The following is a 12,017-nucleotide window of genomic DNA, read 5'->3' as shown; positions in this document are numbered from 1 at the left end:
TCCTTAGAGAACCCCCTGCCCCAGTGTATGCACACTGTTGAATGCCTTAACTTTTCTCAAATGCAATAGATACCTAGGAATAGATACCTAGGGTACAGAATAATCTTACCTTCCTTGTAGTAGCTGGCTTTTCTCTCTGTTTGCTCATATGGGAATTCTTATGTTTGAGCTCTGTTTTCAGATTAGTTTTTCCTTGTGAAATCAGTTGTAGCGATTGATAATGCTGATAGCCGTTAGCGCACTGGATTCTTACATCAATTACATTTACAATTTTCAAAAATCCTAGCAAGGTCCCCAATTTTACGTTTTAGTCCTCTGTGTCTTGTCCTTGCAAAGAAAGGAATTCCTAATGGGAACTCCTCAAACGTCCTTGAGAGAGGACAGAATTGTAAAGGAATTCTCATGCTGAATAAATGAGAAATGGATGCAAACTCTAAAGTTTTAGTTTACCAGTGTGCATGTTTACAGAACAAATTACGTAAGTAATTTGGGTAGCACCTGAGGGGTGACATGAACTGCCAGGGTCTGATAATCAGTATGATTACAAAGGTTGACTGCAGAACAGCTACCTTAGGGCCTGACTTGACCAGGATACATGAATGAGACTTCAGCACTTAGAGATAATGGTTACCAGAGCACAGAGGAAAGGAAGCCCAGCACCCAAGAAGGACTCTATGGAACATCTGCAATGAGCAGAGGCTTTATAAACACAGGTGTGATATATATGGTTATTAATCAGGGTGGTGAGGCCAAATTGCAAAACTCCCTCAAAGTGAATGGCATTACTGAATTATTCATAACGTGAGAGATATGTTATTTACCGAAGGGGGAACTGATACACAATTACCAAGTTTATTTTCCAAATAAATAACATTAGTGAATGCTAATCACAATGGGCTATCTGAGCACAAAATAAACAGTAATTCACACACAAAGGAGTTCATAACATGCCAAATAACAATGGCAAACTAGTTAAGGTACAACAATGGGAGGGAACAATGTTGCGGTGCCTCAAAGGGTTGGGGGGATGGCTGAAAATCACACAGGAATAATGAAATAGATAAGTTGGAGACAATGAACACGACTGACTTCATCAAATCTCACTCTAACAGCACCTTAGTCGAAACTAGATCCAAGTTTCTTGACAGTGCTGAAAGAAAGTTTGGAGGGGCACACTGCAAAGGTGGACTGTAGTGGCAGGCCATGAAGGCACAGAGGGAAGGGGGGAACGGGGAGGGAGGAATTCATCTCAGGTGAGCGCATGTTGCTGTGTTTGAGATGCAGGCAGTCTAAGGCCCATCTGTCTGCTGCCAGCCATTTTATGACCTCTGGCTGGTTCCAGGGTGCCCTGCTAGATGGCCAGCAAGATGATCATTGCCCATGCGGAAAGCATATGGATATCTTTAATTCAAGATGGCGGCCCACATCTGCTTGGCTTTCTCTTGGCTAACTCATAGGCCTAGAAGAGCGATAAAATGGCAGCAGAGAGGTTTGGGTGAATAGGATTTCATAGATCTCTCGCGGATTAGTGGAGGGGAGAGTCATTATTAATTCGAGTTGGGAGATTCTTTAATAAATTATATAGATATGTATGTATATGCACGAGGTAACCTATCTTCTACAAACTTCTCCAAACAGTTCTGTCTCTGTTGGAACCAGAGCATGAATGCCTCTCTCTCTCTCTCTCTCTCTCTCTCTCTCTCTCTCTCTCTCTCTCTCTTGTTGACCAGTGGATAATTGGCAGCTCCATCACGATAATGCACCCCGCCTATATTAACATGAAATGAAGATAATGCGCGATTGGAAATTTTATCTTAAATAACAGAAGAGTTTTAATTTTTTTAATTAAGCAATATCCAACGAAAATCGTATAGAACAAATAGGAATGAATGCAATATCATGATGAGAAAAAGAGAGCAAAGTCTGTCTTTGTGTAAGTAAAGGTTTATTCACAAAGTTACGTAATTCATTATATTTTCTTCGTGATAATAAATGTGTAAAGTATGTTAAGAAATGAAGAGAGAGAGAGAGAGAGAGAGAGAGAGAGAGAGAGAGAGAGAGAGAGAGAGAGAGAGAGAGAGAGAGAGAACTAAATCAGCCTCTGTGTAAACATAGGCTTATTAATAGCTACTTAATTAATTATAGGCCAAGGGCTACCATAACCTGGCCCCATCCCCTTCGGGGTTTTCGGCCACTAGTATTTTTGGATCCCCCTAGGCGTGTCATTTATGAATCTGCATGTCTACACTTAGATTAACGGTGGGTAAGGCTATGGGGCCATGTCAAAGTCAGGGCTGCATTTGTACATTTTGAACCTTGAATTTTAGGGGTAGGAGACATTTGAATCTCGAATACTTCATTATTTCTAATCAGAGGACAACATATTATGGCTCAAAAATTTATTGGCTTTATATCCTCTTTCAATTAAAATCAACAATATACAACTTTGACCAAGAAGCAGGTCATCATAGGGCAAAAAGTTCAGGGAACATTAAGCAGTTTTTCGTGATTTATACTGTTAAAGTACTGTGTAGCATGTTTAACCATCCATGGCGTAAAACTGTTCTAACGGATACTTACCATTATTTATGTGTTTGTGCAATTTATTCCTCCATGCCTAGAAGTTTTGTAGTCCACCTTCATCCTGTGTCAAACACCACAGTCACTAATCCTACTCCTCCTCGTCCTGGTCCTCCTTTTCCTCATCTTTCTCATACATATTCTCCATCTCATCATCTTCGCTAACATCCTGATCTGGTTGTTCAACCAGATTATCAGTAAATTCCTGAGGCATCAAATCCTCATCCATTCATTTGATTGTCAAGCGTCCATCTTCTATTTTCCAACCGTGGCTAAGAGGTTCAGGGATGCACTGCATTGCCCGATCCGGTCGTTACCAAATAAGGTCCTGGTAGTTGGATCTCTTGCCATGATGTCTCAATGCGTCTCTACAAAGTGGAAGAACTCTGTTGTCTGTGCTGTTGTAACTGGAAAGAGGTTTCCCACTCTTTGATTTGGAACATTGTGCAAATTTTAAGTAGTAGAGTGTTGATGTTAGTGGTTGGTGTACATTTCTGGTAGAGAAGGCAGACAAAGTGTTCCAAATTGTCAAAGATGTAGCTGGGGGTTTCAGGTGATCACCCAAGTGCATTAAAAATTTCAAAGAAATCTGTGTTCTTTCGGTGTTTACAATGGAATGGGCTTTCCTTTTTCGACCAAAGCCTTTGTCCTCTCCTAGGAATGCTGACACTTTCTGTACTTCAATATGGCATCTTTTGTTACCAACTCCAGTATCAATTAGGACCTTTTGCTTTATCTGATGCGAAAAATGTACAAGTAACACGAATGCATCAGGGCCAAGGGATCTCACTATAATTAGAACATCTTCCTGGGTCTCGTTGTCAATGTGCAGAAGGTGTTATATTATTCTTGTATCCGCCTCCTGTTGATCAGAAAACAAGTCTTTCTCACATACTGCTACTGTTTCGGCTCCATCTCGACTGTGGTGTACAGAGAAAATATCCCAGCCCTGCAGTTTTCCTGCATAACTATCTGGTGTCCATTCCTTGAAGAAGGATTCGATCAGCTGCTCTTTATTTCTATCATTTGACATGATGATTTCCAATCTTTTGGCACCTTGGCATTGGGTCCTTTGATTAGGTGACCCTTTGAGGTTCCCATCCTATGCCTTTCATTCGACTTGATGGATTGCTCCAAGTCCGAATCAGTTACAAAGTCTCCTCACTTTTCCCTGAGGAGCAATGAAAACACACTCCATGCCAGTCTGAGGAAAAGTTGTCAGGGATTGTAACAATGCATCTCCATTAATGATGTAATTGGTCTCCATAAGTTTTTCAGCCATGAAGTCCTGTTCAATGGCATGCATCAATGCTGATTTGTTTGTTTTCGCAGGCAAAACATCAAATGTCACCATTGATGCATACAGGAACTGGTATTAAGGGATAGCTGAGTACTTTCTCCATACTATTGAAAGTAATAACAGTTGGGCAAACACATTTCGTTCTGCATTTATCTGTCTAGTCTTTTTGGACTTTCTAATTATTTTCACAGACTTAGCCATGCTTGAAAATGTTTGGAGGTTTTGCTTTTTTATGGGGTCATGGAAGCTCTTTGTTTTTTCAACTAGTCTTTCTTTAATGAATGCCATATATGCTTCTTTTCCATCTTTGTCGGCTTGAAGATCTTTTTCAAATGCACTTGAAATAGAGGCATCGGAAGACCAGCAGTAGAGTACCATGTTTATGTCTATTTCAAATGGGTTAATGAAATTCTGTATTGCATGGGTAACTTTCTTGACTTCTTTTTCACTTTGACAGATATTGGATGGCCGTGGGTCCTGTGTGAAGAACTCTCCTGATTGTACATGTCAAGTAATTCCAGTGTCGCTTCATGGTAATCTGCCCTAACATTACAAGTCACGGATCATCTGTAGTAAGCTGACTGATTCCTACTGAAACCCACTATTCCACCATCAGATTTTGCATGTTTGTTCATCATTTGTCAGTGGTAATATCTACCACGTTTCTTGATGATAGAACATTAGTCCTATTAACTGAATCCACTTTGCCTCAGAAGTTCATTGGCACCAGGATGAGTTTCTGAGAGGTTCAGCATTGAGAGTTAATACACAGTAGCATATCTGGCATAGGTCTGATGGTCATAGCTGAAGAACAAGGGGCACATATTTTGAAGACTTGCAAGGTGAAGGTCAAAGAATTTCTCCTGTGTTGCCCATTGGAGTTGCAGTATGTACCACACTCTATCTATGTAGTTCATCCAGTAAACAGCAATCTTACCCAGTTCTCCATGACAGACTGCCTCTTGGAACTCTGTGAACTTTGACAAGAGATCCATGCAACTAGGATTTTCTTGTGCCCTTTTCAAGTTTTCCTTGCATGGCGCCCCAGAAAGCTTCATCAGAAGGGCATTTGCTTCTTTGTTATGGACATCAGGTTGCCTAGATTCGAAGGCTTGCAGCAGAAGGCCTTCTAAAGCCTCGAAGACCAACTTGTGGACACGTAGTGCTCTGTTTCCATGCATTACCTTCTTTATTGAACCGCTGGCAAATATTACAGATTCTGAGAATTTCCTCAAATTCACTTCCCCTAATACTCTTTCCATGGTCACACATGTAGGAACAAAGTAGATGAAAACTACCAACTCTGACAATGACATCCTTGAAGGATTCTGACTCTTCATACACTATGGTATGTTTTCATTACAACCACCAAGTCAAGTCAAAATAGTATACATCTACCCAATCTACCTTGGCGCAGACTGAGACAGCCTCAGGGTCGGCTGGACAGTGGCATGTTTATTTACTGAAGCAAAGATGTGTACAAGAAAGTCAACTGTTGTTTATTTGTTGTTATCAGTTTGAGCCTCTGTTCCAGAAAGGGAGACCCAGTGTCTGTGTCAATTGTGGGTGGGATCAATGAGTTTCTCAAATCAGTGCTTTTGCATATTGCACTTTCCAACTCAGGCACTCTAGAGTATGATGCAAAGTGACCGATGCAATTGATCATGGTGACTATGACTGCACTACCAATAATATTGTAATGAAAGTAAACACTTGGTGACAGATTCCAAGCTTTATTCAACACATTACCAAACTACCACATCTGTAACGACAAAAAACAGACAACGAACCAATAACTAACAACATTCATGCACACATGAACACAAGCACATAACTTATGACAATCATACTACAAAACATTAACATTAGAAAACATAACAATAAACAAAACAACATAAAGAAATAGTTTGATAGCTAGGACCTACCACAAATAATAATACTACTTCTTCCTCCTAGAAAAATTCACTGTTAAACTAAACAAATGTATTGGTTTAATCCCATCCGTAGCGATCAGGAGGCCTTGACACACGAGTGGATCTTCTTAGCTCAGTGGGCTCACTGGGCACATGAGAATCACGGTTATCATGAGTTTGTGAACTGTCATGAGTTTGTGCATCCTGCACTTCAGGTGTAACATGAGTTTGTGCATCCTGCACACCAGGTGTATTTGGGGACTCCATCTCTCTTAACGATTCAACCTGGTGTACAGGAATCATTGCACCCTCAGGACTTGGAGCTAAGTCACGAGTAGACTTAGTTGATTCTCATCCGTTTGGATATTTGACATTTGCATACATTGGGTTTGCATTCATGAGTTGAACCTGATCAGTTAACGGTTCATGTTTGCTAGACCTAACATGTCGTCGCAATAGTACTGGGTCCAGGGAGTCAAAAGCCATGATGGTAAGGTATTTCCAAGACATAGAGCGTTGCTGAAACCTGAAGAAATGTTCATGAGGGTTTCATATTGGTTGCTGTACATAAGAGCGACCTAACTGAATGCAAAACCTCCAGAGTACTATCTCCCAGTGTTTGAGTTCTTCAAGTCACCGAGTTTCAAGTATTAAAAGAATAGATTTCCAAATAATACCATTGTATCTCTCAACCTGGCCGTTCCCCATCGGATGATAAGGTGTTGTTTTGCTTGTTGCAACCCCTTTCTGAGAAAGGTACATTTTCAGTTCCTGGGACATGGAAGAAGGACCTTGATCTGAATGAATAAAACTAGGCATTCCACAAAGGCTAAAGATAGATTCAAGACATTTGATCTCTGTTTTAGAATGCATGTTTGGACAGGGAAACACAAAGGGGAAACGTGAATACTCGTCAATAACCGTAAGAATGTACTTGTTGTTCGTGGTAGAGGGCAGAGGCCCCTTGAAATCAATACTAAGACGTTCCATTGGCTGGGTGGCCTTTATGAGGACATCTTTTCCTGGACGATGGAATTGTGGTTTTTGTTGTGCACAGATTTTACAAGAAGACACACTCTTTCATGTCATCTGTTGAAAAGGGGAGGTTTTTGGATCGCACAAAATGCAAAAGACGAGTGACCCCAGGATGACAGAGGTTCTCGTGGATGTCAGTGAGATTTGACATTAAAGAAATAGAACAACAATATGCACGAGTCAGGGTGTCCGGTGCAATATTCTGTTTCCCAGGACGATACTGTATGGTATAGCTGTACGATGCCAGCTACAACCTCCACTCTTGTATCTTGTTATTCTTTATTTTAGTTCTCTTCCTACTGTCTAACATGAACATCACAGATCGCTGATCAGTAATCAGAGTAAAATGTCGTCTCGCTAAGAAATGGCTCCACTTGCGAACAGCTTCAATAATAGTGGTAGCCTCCTTTTCCAGTGCTGGATAATGCAACTCACTACCCTGGAGCGTTCTTGACATGAAAGCTACCGGCCGGTCACCCTGGTTTAAGACTGCTGAAACAGCAACTTCTGAAGCATCACACTCCACAACAAAGGGAAGGCTCTCATCCACAGACCGTAGTGAAACATCCATAAGTTGTTTTTTTTAAGGAGTTAAAAGCAGCTAGTGCTGGCTCACTCAGTGGAAAAAGTTTTTTGTATTCACTAAGGGATGAATCATATCAGAAAAACGAGGGATCCATTTGGTATAATATGCAAACAACCCTTGAGCTCTTCGCAGAGACCCCATATTTGTGGGAGGCGGTAATTCTTGAAGGGGACGTAATCTGTCAGGGTCAGGCTTTATCACATTATTACCGACACAATACCCTAGAACATTGATTGTAGGAACAGACACAACCGATTTCACTTCATTGAGGGTAAGCTTCTGTTTCCGAACCACCTCCAAGAACTTTTGAACGTTTTCATCTTGTTCAGTCTGAGTTAATCCACCTACAGTAATATTATCTAGATATGGAAAAGTATCTTTGAGGTTCTCATCTTCAACTAGTTTGTCCATAGCTCTTTGGAATGCAGCTACACCATTCGTGACACCAAATGGAATCCTACAAAACTGAAACAATTTCCCTGCACCCTCAAAAGCAGTGTACTTCCTCTCACTCTCTTTAATGCTGATTTGGTGATATGTACTCTTTAAGTCAAATGTGGAGACACCTTATATTTGCAAGGTCATGCACCATATCCTCTATCCTTTGGAGGGGATATGCATCTAGTTCTGTGTATTGGTTAATGGTCTGGGAATAATCAATGCAAAGTCTCTTTTTGTGCCTGCCAAGTGGATCTTTGACTACTACAACCTGTGCTCTCCAAGGGGATATACTTGGCTCAATGATATCTTCAGATAGTAAATGTGATATCTGGTCTTTTACAAACAGCTGGTCATCCTGGCGAGGCAAGTTTGGAAACAATGACGGTTCATCGATATCAGCTGTTGCTAATACACAGACAGGTTTGGCTCCAGTTTCTTTAAACTTGGTTTATTCCCTCCATATTGAAAAGTTACGCTCTGGTGTTGCTTTTGAAAGTCATAACCTAAGATAACATCACAACATAAATCTTTCAGGACCCCGAGCTGGATACGAGGATATCTCTGATCAAGATGCACTAAGTCTGCTGTAACAAACCCAGGGGAACTAGCATTTAAAGATTTTGATGTCATTGAGACTGCTGTACCTACAGGAACTATTGTCAAATTTAGTTTCTGTGCTACTTCCTCACGTATAAAACTATCTGAACTACAAGAATCAATTAGTGCCTTCAATGAATGGCCATTTACAGTGATGTTTGTAGCTGCATGTGAAAGATTCTTTGGATAAGTGGCAGCTATTGTAAGCAAAGTGGGGTTATACAATGCAGCAGTAGTACTACCTGAAGCCTTTGATTTACAGACTTTTGCAAAATGACCTGTTTTACCACATTTGTTACGTTTAACAGTACGTGCAGGACAACTCACTCTACCTGTACTGTGGAGTGCATTACCACAAAAATAGCATTTCCTCTTAGATAAGTAAGCAGCAGCAACAGCTGAATCTCCAGGTGAACTTCTTTCTGCTTCTTCTTTTGTTGGCTGCTGCTGCTGGTCACCACTGGGCTGTGCCTGTCGCTCTGGAACTAAAGCATCAGTATGAGGAATGGGTGGAGATGTATACGCGTTGGCACTACGCTGGGCAAGATCCAACGTACGAGCTTGACTGTGTGCAGCCTCCAGGTTCAGTGACTTATTTTCTAGTAGGCGCTGACGAATAAAGGCTGAGGTAATACCATCAATACCATTGATAAATGCATCACATACTAGCTCCTGCCGACATTGCTCAGCTGTGACTGCCAGGAAGTTACAATCCTTGCTTAGCTTATGTAGTTCCCTCAGAAATTCGTCAAGGGATTCTCCTGACTGCTGTCGTCGTGTCGCCAAAACATGCCTAGCAAAAACTTCATTCGGCAACTTGACATAAGCACTCTCCAGTTTGGCGATTGCACTCTCAAAAGTACTACTGTCTTCAATGAGTTCATACACACTCGGGGACACACAATTCACTAATGCCCTCAACTTGTCTGGTGCAGCATCTCCACTTTCTTCTATGAAGTTGGTGAATGTTTTATGCCAGTGCTTCCACTCTTTGGCTGCAGTGGGTGAGCTGGGATCTGTGTCCAGTCTGGACGGCTTCAGCAGCTTGGCCATGATAGGTAGTGTGTTGAATAAATTGTAATGAAAGCAAACACTTGGTGACAGATTCCAAGCTTTATTCAACACATTACCAAACTACCACATCTGTAACAGAAAAACAGACAACAATAACTAACAACATTCATGCACATCTGAACACAAGCACATAACTTATGACAATCATGCTACAAAACATTAACATTAGAAAACATAACAATAAACAAAACAACATAAAGAAATAGTTTGATAGCTAGGACCTACCACAAATAATAATGCTACAAATATGTTGCAAGGTCATGCTGAGGAGGTGTGCTATGGTATCCACTTTTCACCTGTTACTACATATCAAAGATCATTTGTAAGTGACAATTAACCTCTACTTTCTAGAACTAGACCGTGTGCTAGTCCTTTGTGATCTTTCCTTGCCAAGCAAGAGAACACTCTGAGGCTGGTACAATTTGTTTTTAAATAACACAATTACAGAGGACTGTTTGTGAGCCGTCATAATCGCTCACCCTGAGACTAAAACAGTCTCTTCTAACCTTTTAGACTCAGAGGCAGCAATTTCAAAAGCAGACTCAATGGCCTGATCCTTCTGAACCCCTGGGGAATATACTAGCTCACTTTGGTAGTTTGGTTGCCAGAACTGAATTTTATTACCAAAGCATTTGATCAACTTGGAGTTCATCAGTTTTTTAGTCTGGGTTGTAAAAATCTGGATAATGTTCAAGCATGAACTGGAGGTAGTGTTCTTGAAGCATTAGCATATGCTCAGCATTCAAGTCCTCGATAATGCAGTTATTCGCATAGTTTGTCAGATAAGAAAAAGCTGCATCATGAGCAGCTTACAGTTTCATATATGGCATGTAGTCTTCACTTTTTCTGTGGGGACAATGATTATCACTGCATGTCAAATCCTTACAGCAGGATTCATGAGCCCACAAATCAACATCCTGCAGTCTATGGACGAGGTTCATGCTGTTTATTTTCTTTTGCACCGCTGTGCTTCTGGGAGTGCATCCCTCTTCGGCAGACTCTGAACGCATACATTAACGAAGTCTAGAGGTATTGGTGAAATTCTTATAACACCATTGATGAATACCTTGGCAATGTTTATTGAAAATTGCTGGTATACCAGCACATATGTTATTCAATCTATCATTGTAATTTTCTGCTGACTGTTGTTGCTGAACAGTGTCTATTATTGTCTTAAAGATAGTATCAGACAATGGTCTGACACTTTTCTCTGATACATGAGAATAATGTATGCTGCACACTGTCACTTGCTTTTTCTTTCTTCCGTTTTAACTTTGACAGTCTATGAGGCTTCTCATCTGACATTTTATTCTTGGCCATAATCAAAGTAATTCATACCAACCACCTGAAATTAAGAAATTGCACGCTAGAAAGAGGATATCCAGCAGGTCATTTTGTTGTATAATTTGCGTTCCTGTTAAAGGAATTGAAGAAGATATGGCTGTTTATATTTCTCCTGACCCTAAAAGTTTGGCTCGAAACAAGCAGTGTACCTCCAACTTTGAGATGAGCTGGTACGCTTACCCACTAAGGATTCAACTGCAAACAAGCAGATTCATGAATGCTGATATGTACCCTATAAAGTTGGGTTTCAACCATTGGCCCAGTCCCTATTATATTGTCTTTGAAATATTGAGTGATGCTATATTTGTAAAGTAACTTTTTGAATTGGAGAGAGAGAGAGAGAGAGAGAGAGAGAGAGAGAGAGAGAGAGAGAATGGAAGCATCTGTGGTGAAACTGTTATGGGAAAAGGGGTGGTGAGTGAGGAGTCGTTGCACAGTTTCCAGGGATAGCAGGTGGTGATCATTAACTTTCAAAGATATAAATCTTTTAGCCTTGACTTGATTCGACTGTTGCTGTAACATTCAAAGATTGGAAAAATAAAAAAAAAATAAATCACTCTTACTATCTTCATATAATCTCTACACTAAAAAATCCACAAAACATTAACGAAAATAAATGAGTTGAGATGTTGCATTGGCATTGAAAGTTGTAGCTAGTGTATGCAATACAAATCCTAATGAAACCAAGTAATTGGTAGAAAGGTGATTTTCTGTACATTACTTCAAAATATTATCTGGATGATCACAACACAAGTTCCATGAGTTTCACCCATGGCATTTTGAGAATTAGCCGGGAGTCGGATTAAAGAGAGAAAAAAAAAAGTACTTTTTCAGCCTATTAGCAATTACACGTACTTTCTGTGACAAAATTAACATTTTAGTAAAAAAGGATTTGAATAGAAAATCTCCCAGTGACTTCAGATAAAGATAACGAAAATCAAAGATGAAATTCCTCATGAATAATGATAAATTGAAGAGAATTACAAAAACTTCAACGTTAATTTTATGTTAACCATTGAAAATCATATGGATGACTTCAACAGAAAGTTCCAAAAGTTACAATTGATGTCAATTAAAAAACTAAAGATGTTTAACCATCACTTTGAAAATGTGTAACTTACAGTAATACCTCATACAAACATACTTT

The 12,017-nt window shown here is 40.1% G+C and overlaps 1 protein-coding gene across 1 annotated transcript; it reads right to left on the bottom strand.

The window, feature by feature from the left end:
* Window positions 1-7,964: 7,964 nt before the first annotated feature.
* On the bottom strand, window positions 7,965-9,505 carry LOC135195313 (uncharacterized). The gene is made up of 2 exons (XM_064221575.1): window positions 8,330-9,505; window positions 7,965-8,210 (listed from the first exon to the last, which is right to left on the bottom strand). Exons 1-2 carry the CDS (start codon window positions 9,503-9,505, stop codon window positions 7,965-7,967), a joined length of 1,422 nt encoding a protein of 473 aa, XP_064077645.1.
* Window positions 9,506-12,017: the final 2,512 nt, after the last annotated feature.

The sequence above is a fragment of the Macrobrachium nipponense genome, chromosome 16 (genome assembly GCF_015104395.2).
Source record: "Macrobrachium nipponense isolate FS-2020 chromosome 16, ASM1510439v2, whole genome shotgun sequence".
Classification (NCBI taxonomy): Eukaryota; Metazoa; Arthropoda; class Malacostraca; order Decapoda; family Palaemonidae; genus Macrobrachium; species Macrobrachium nipponense.
Note: the sequence above shows the minus strand (reverse complement) of the source record. Positions and strands in the feature narration are given on the sequence as shown.

Bases quoted from the DNA above. Each gene is read 5' to 3' on its own strand.
- LOC135195313 (XM_064221575.1), bottom strand. From the start codon at position 9,505: ATGGCCAAGCTGCTGAAGCCGTCCAGACTGGACACAGATCCCAGCTCA. The intron at 8,211-8,329 runs GTAACTTTTCAA...TTGCCTCGCCAG, and splicing joins TTCAAAAGCAACACCAGAGC to GATGACCAGCTGTTTGTAAA.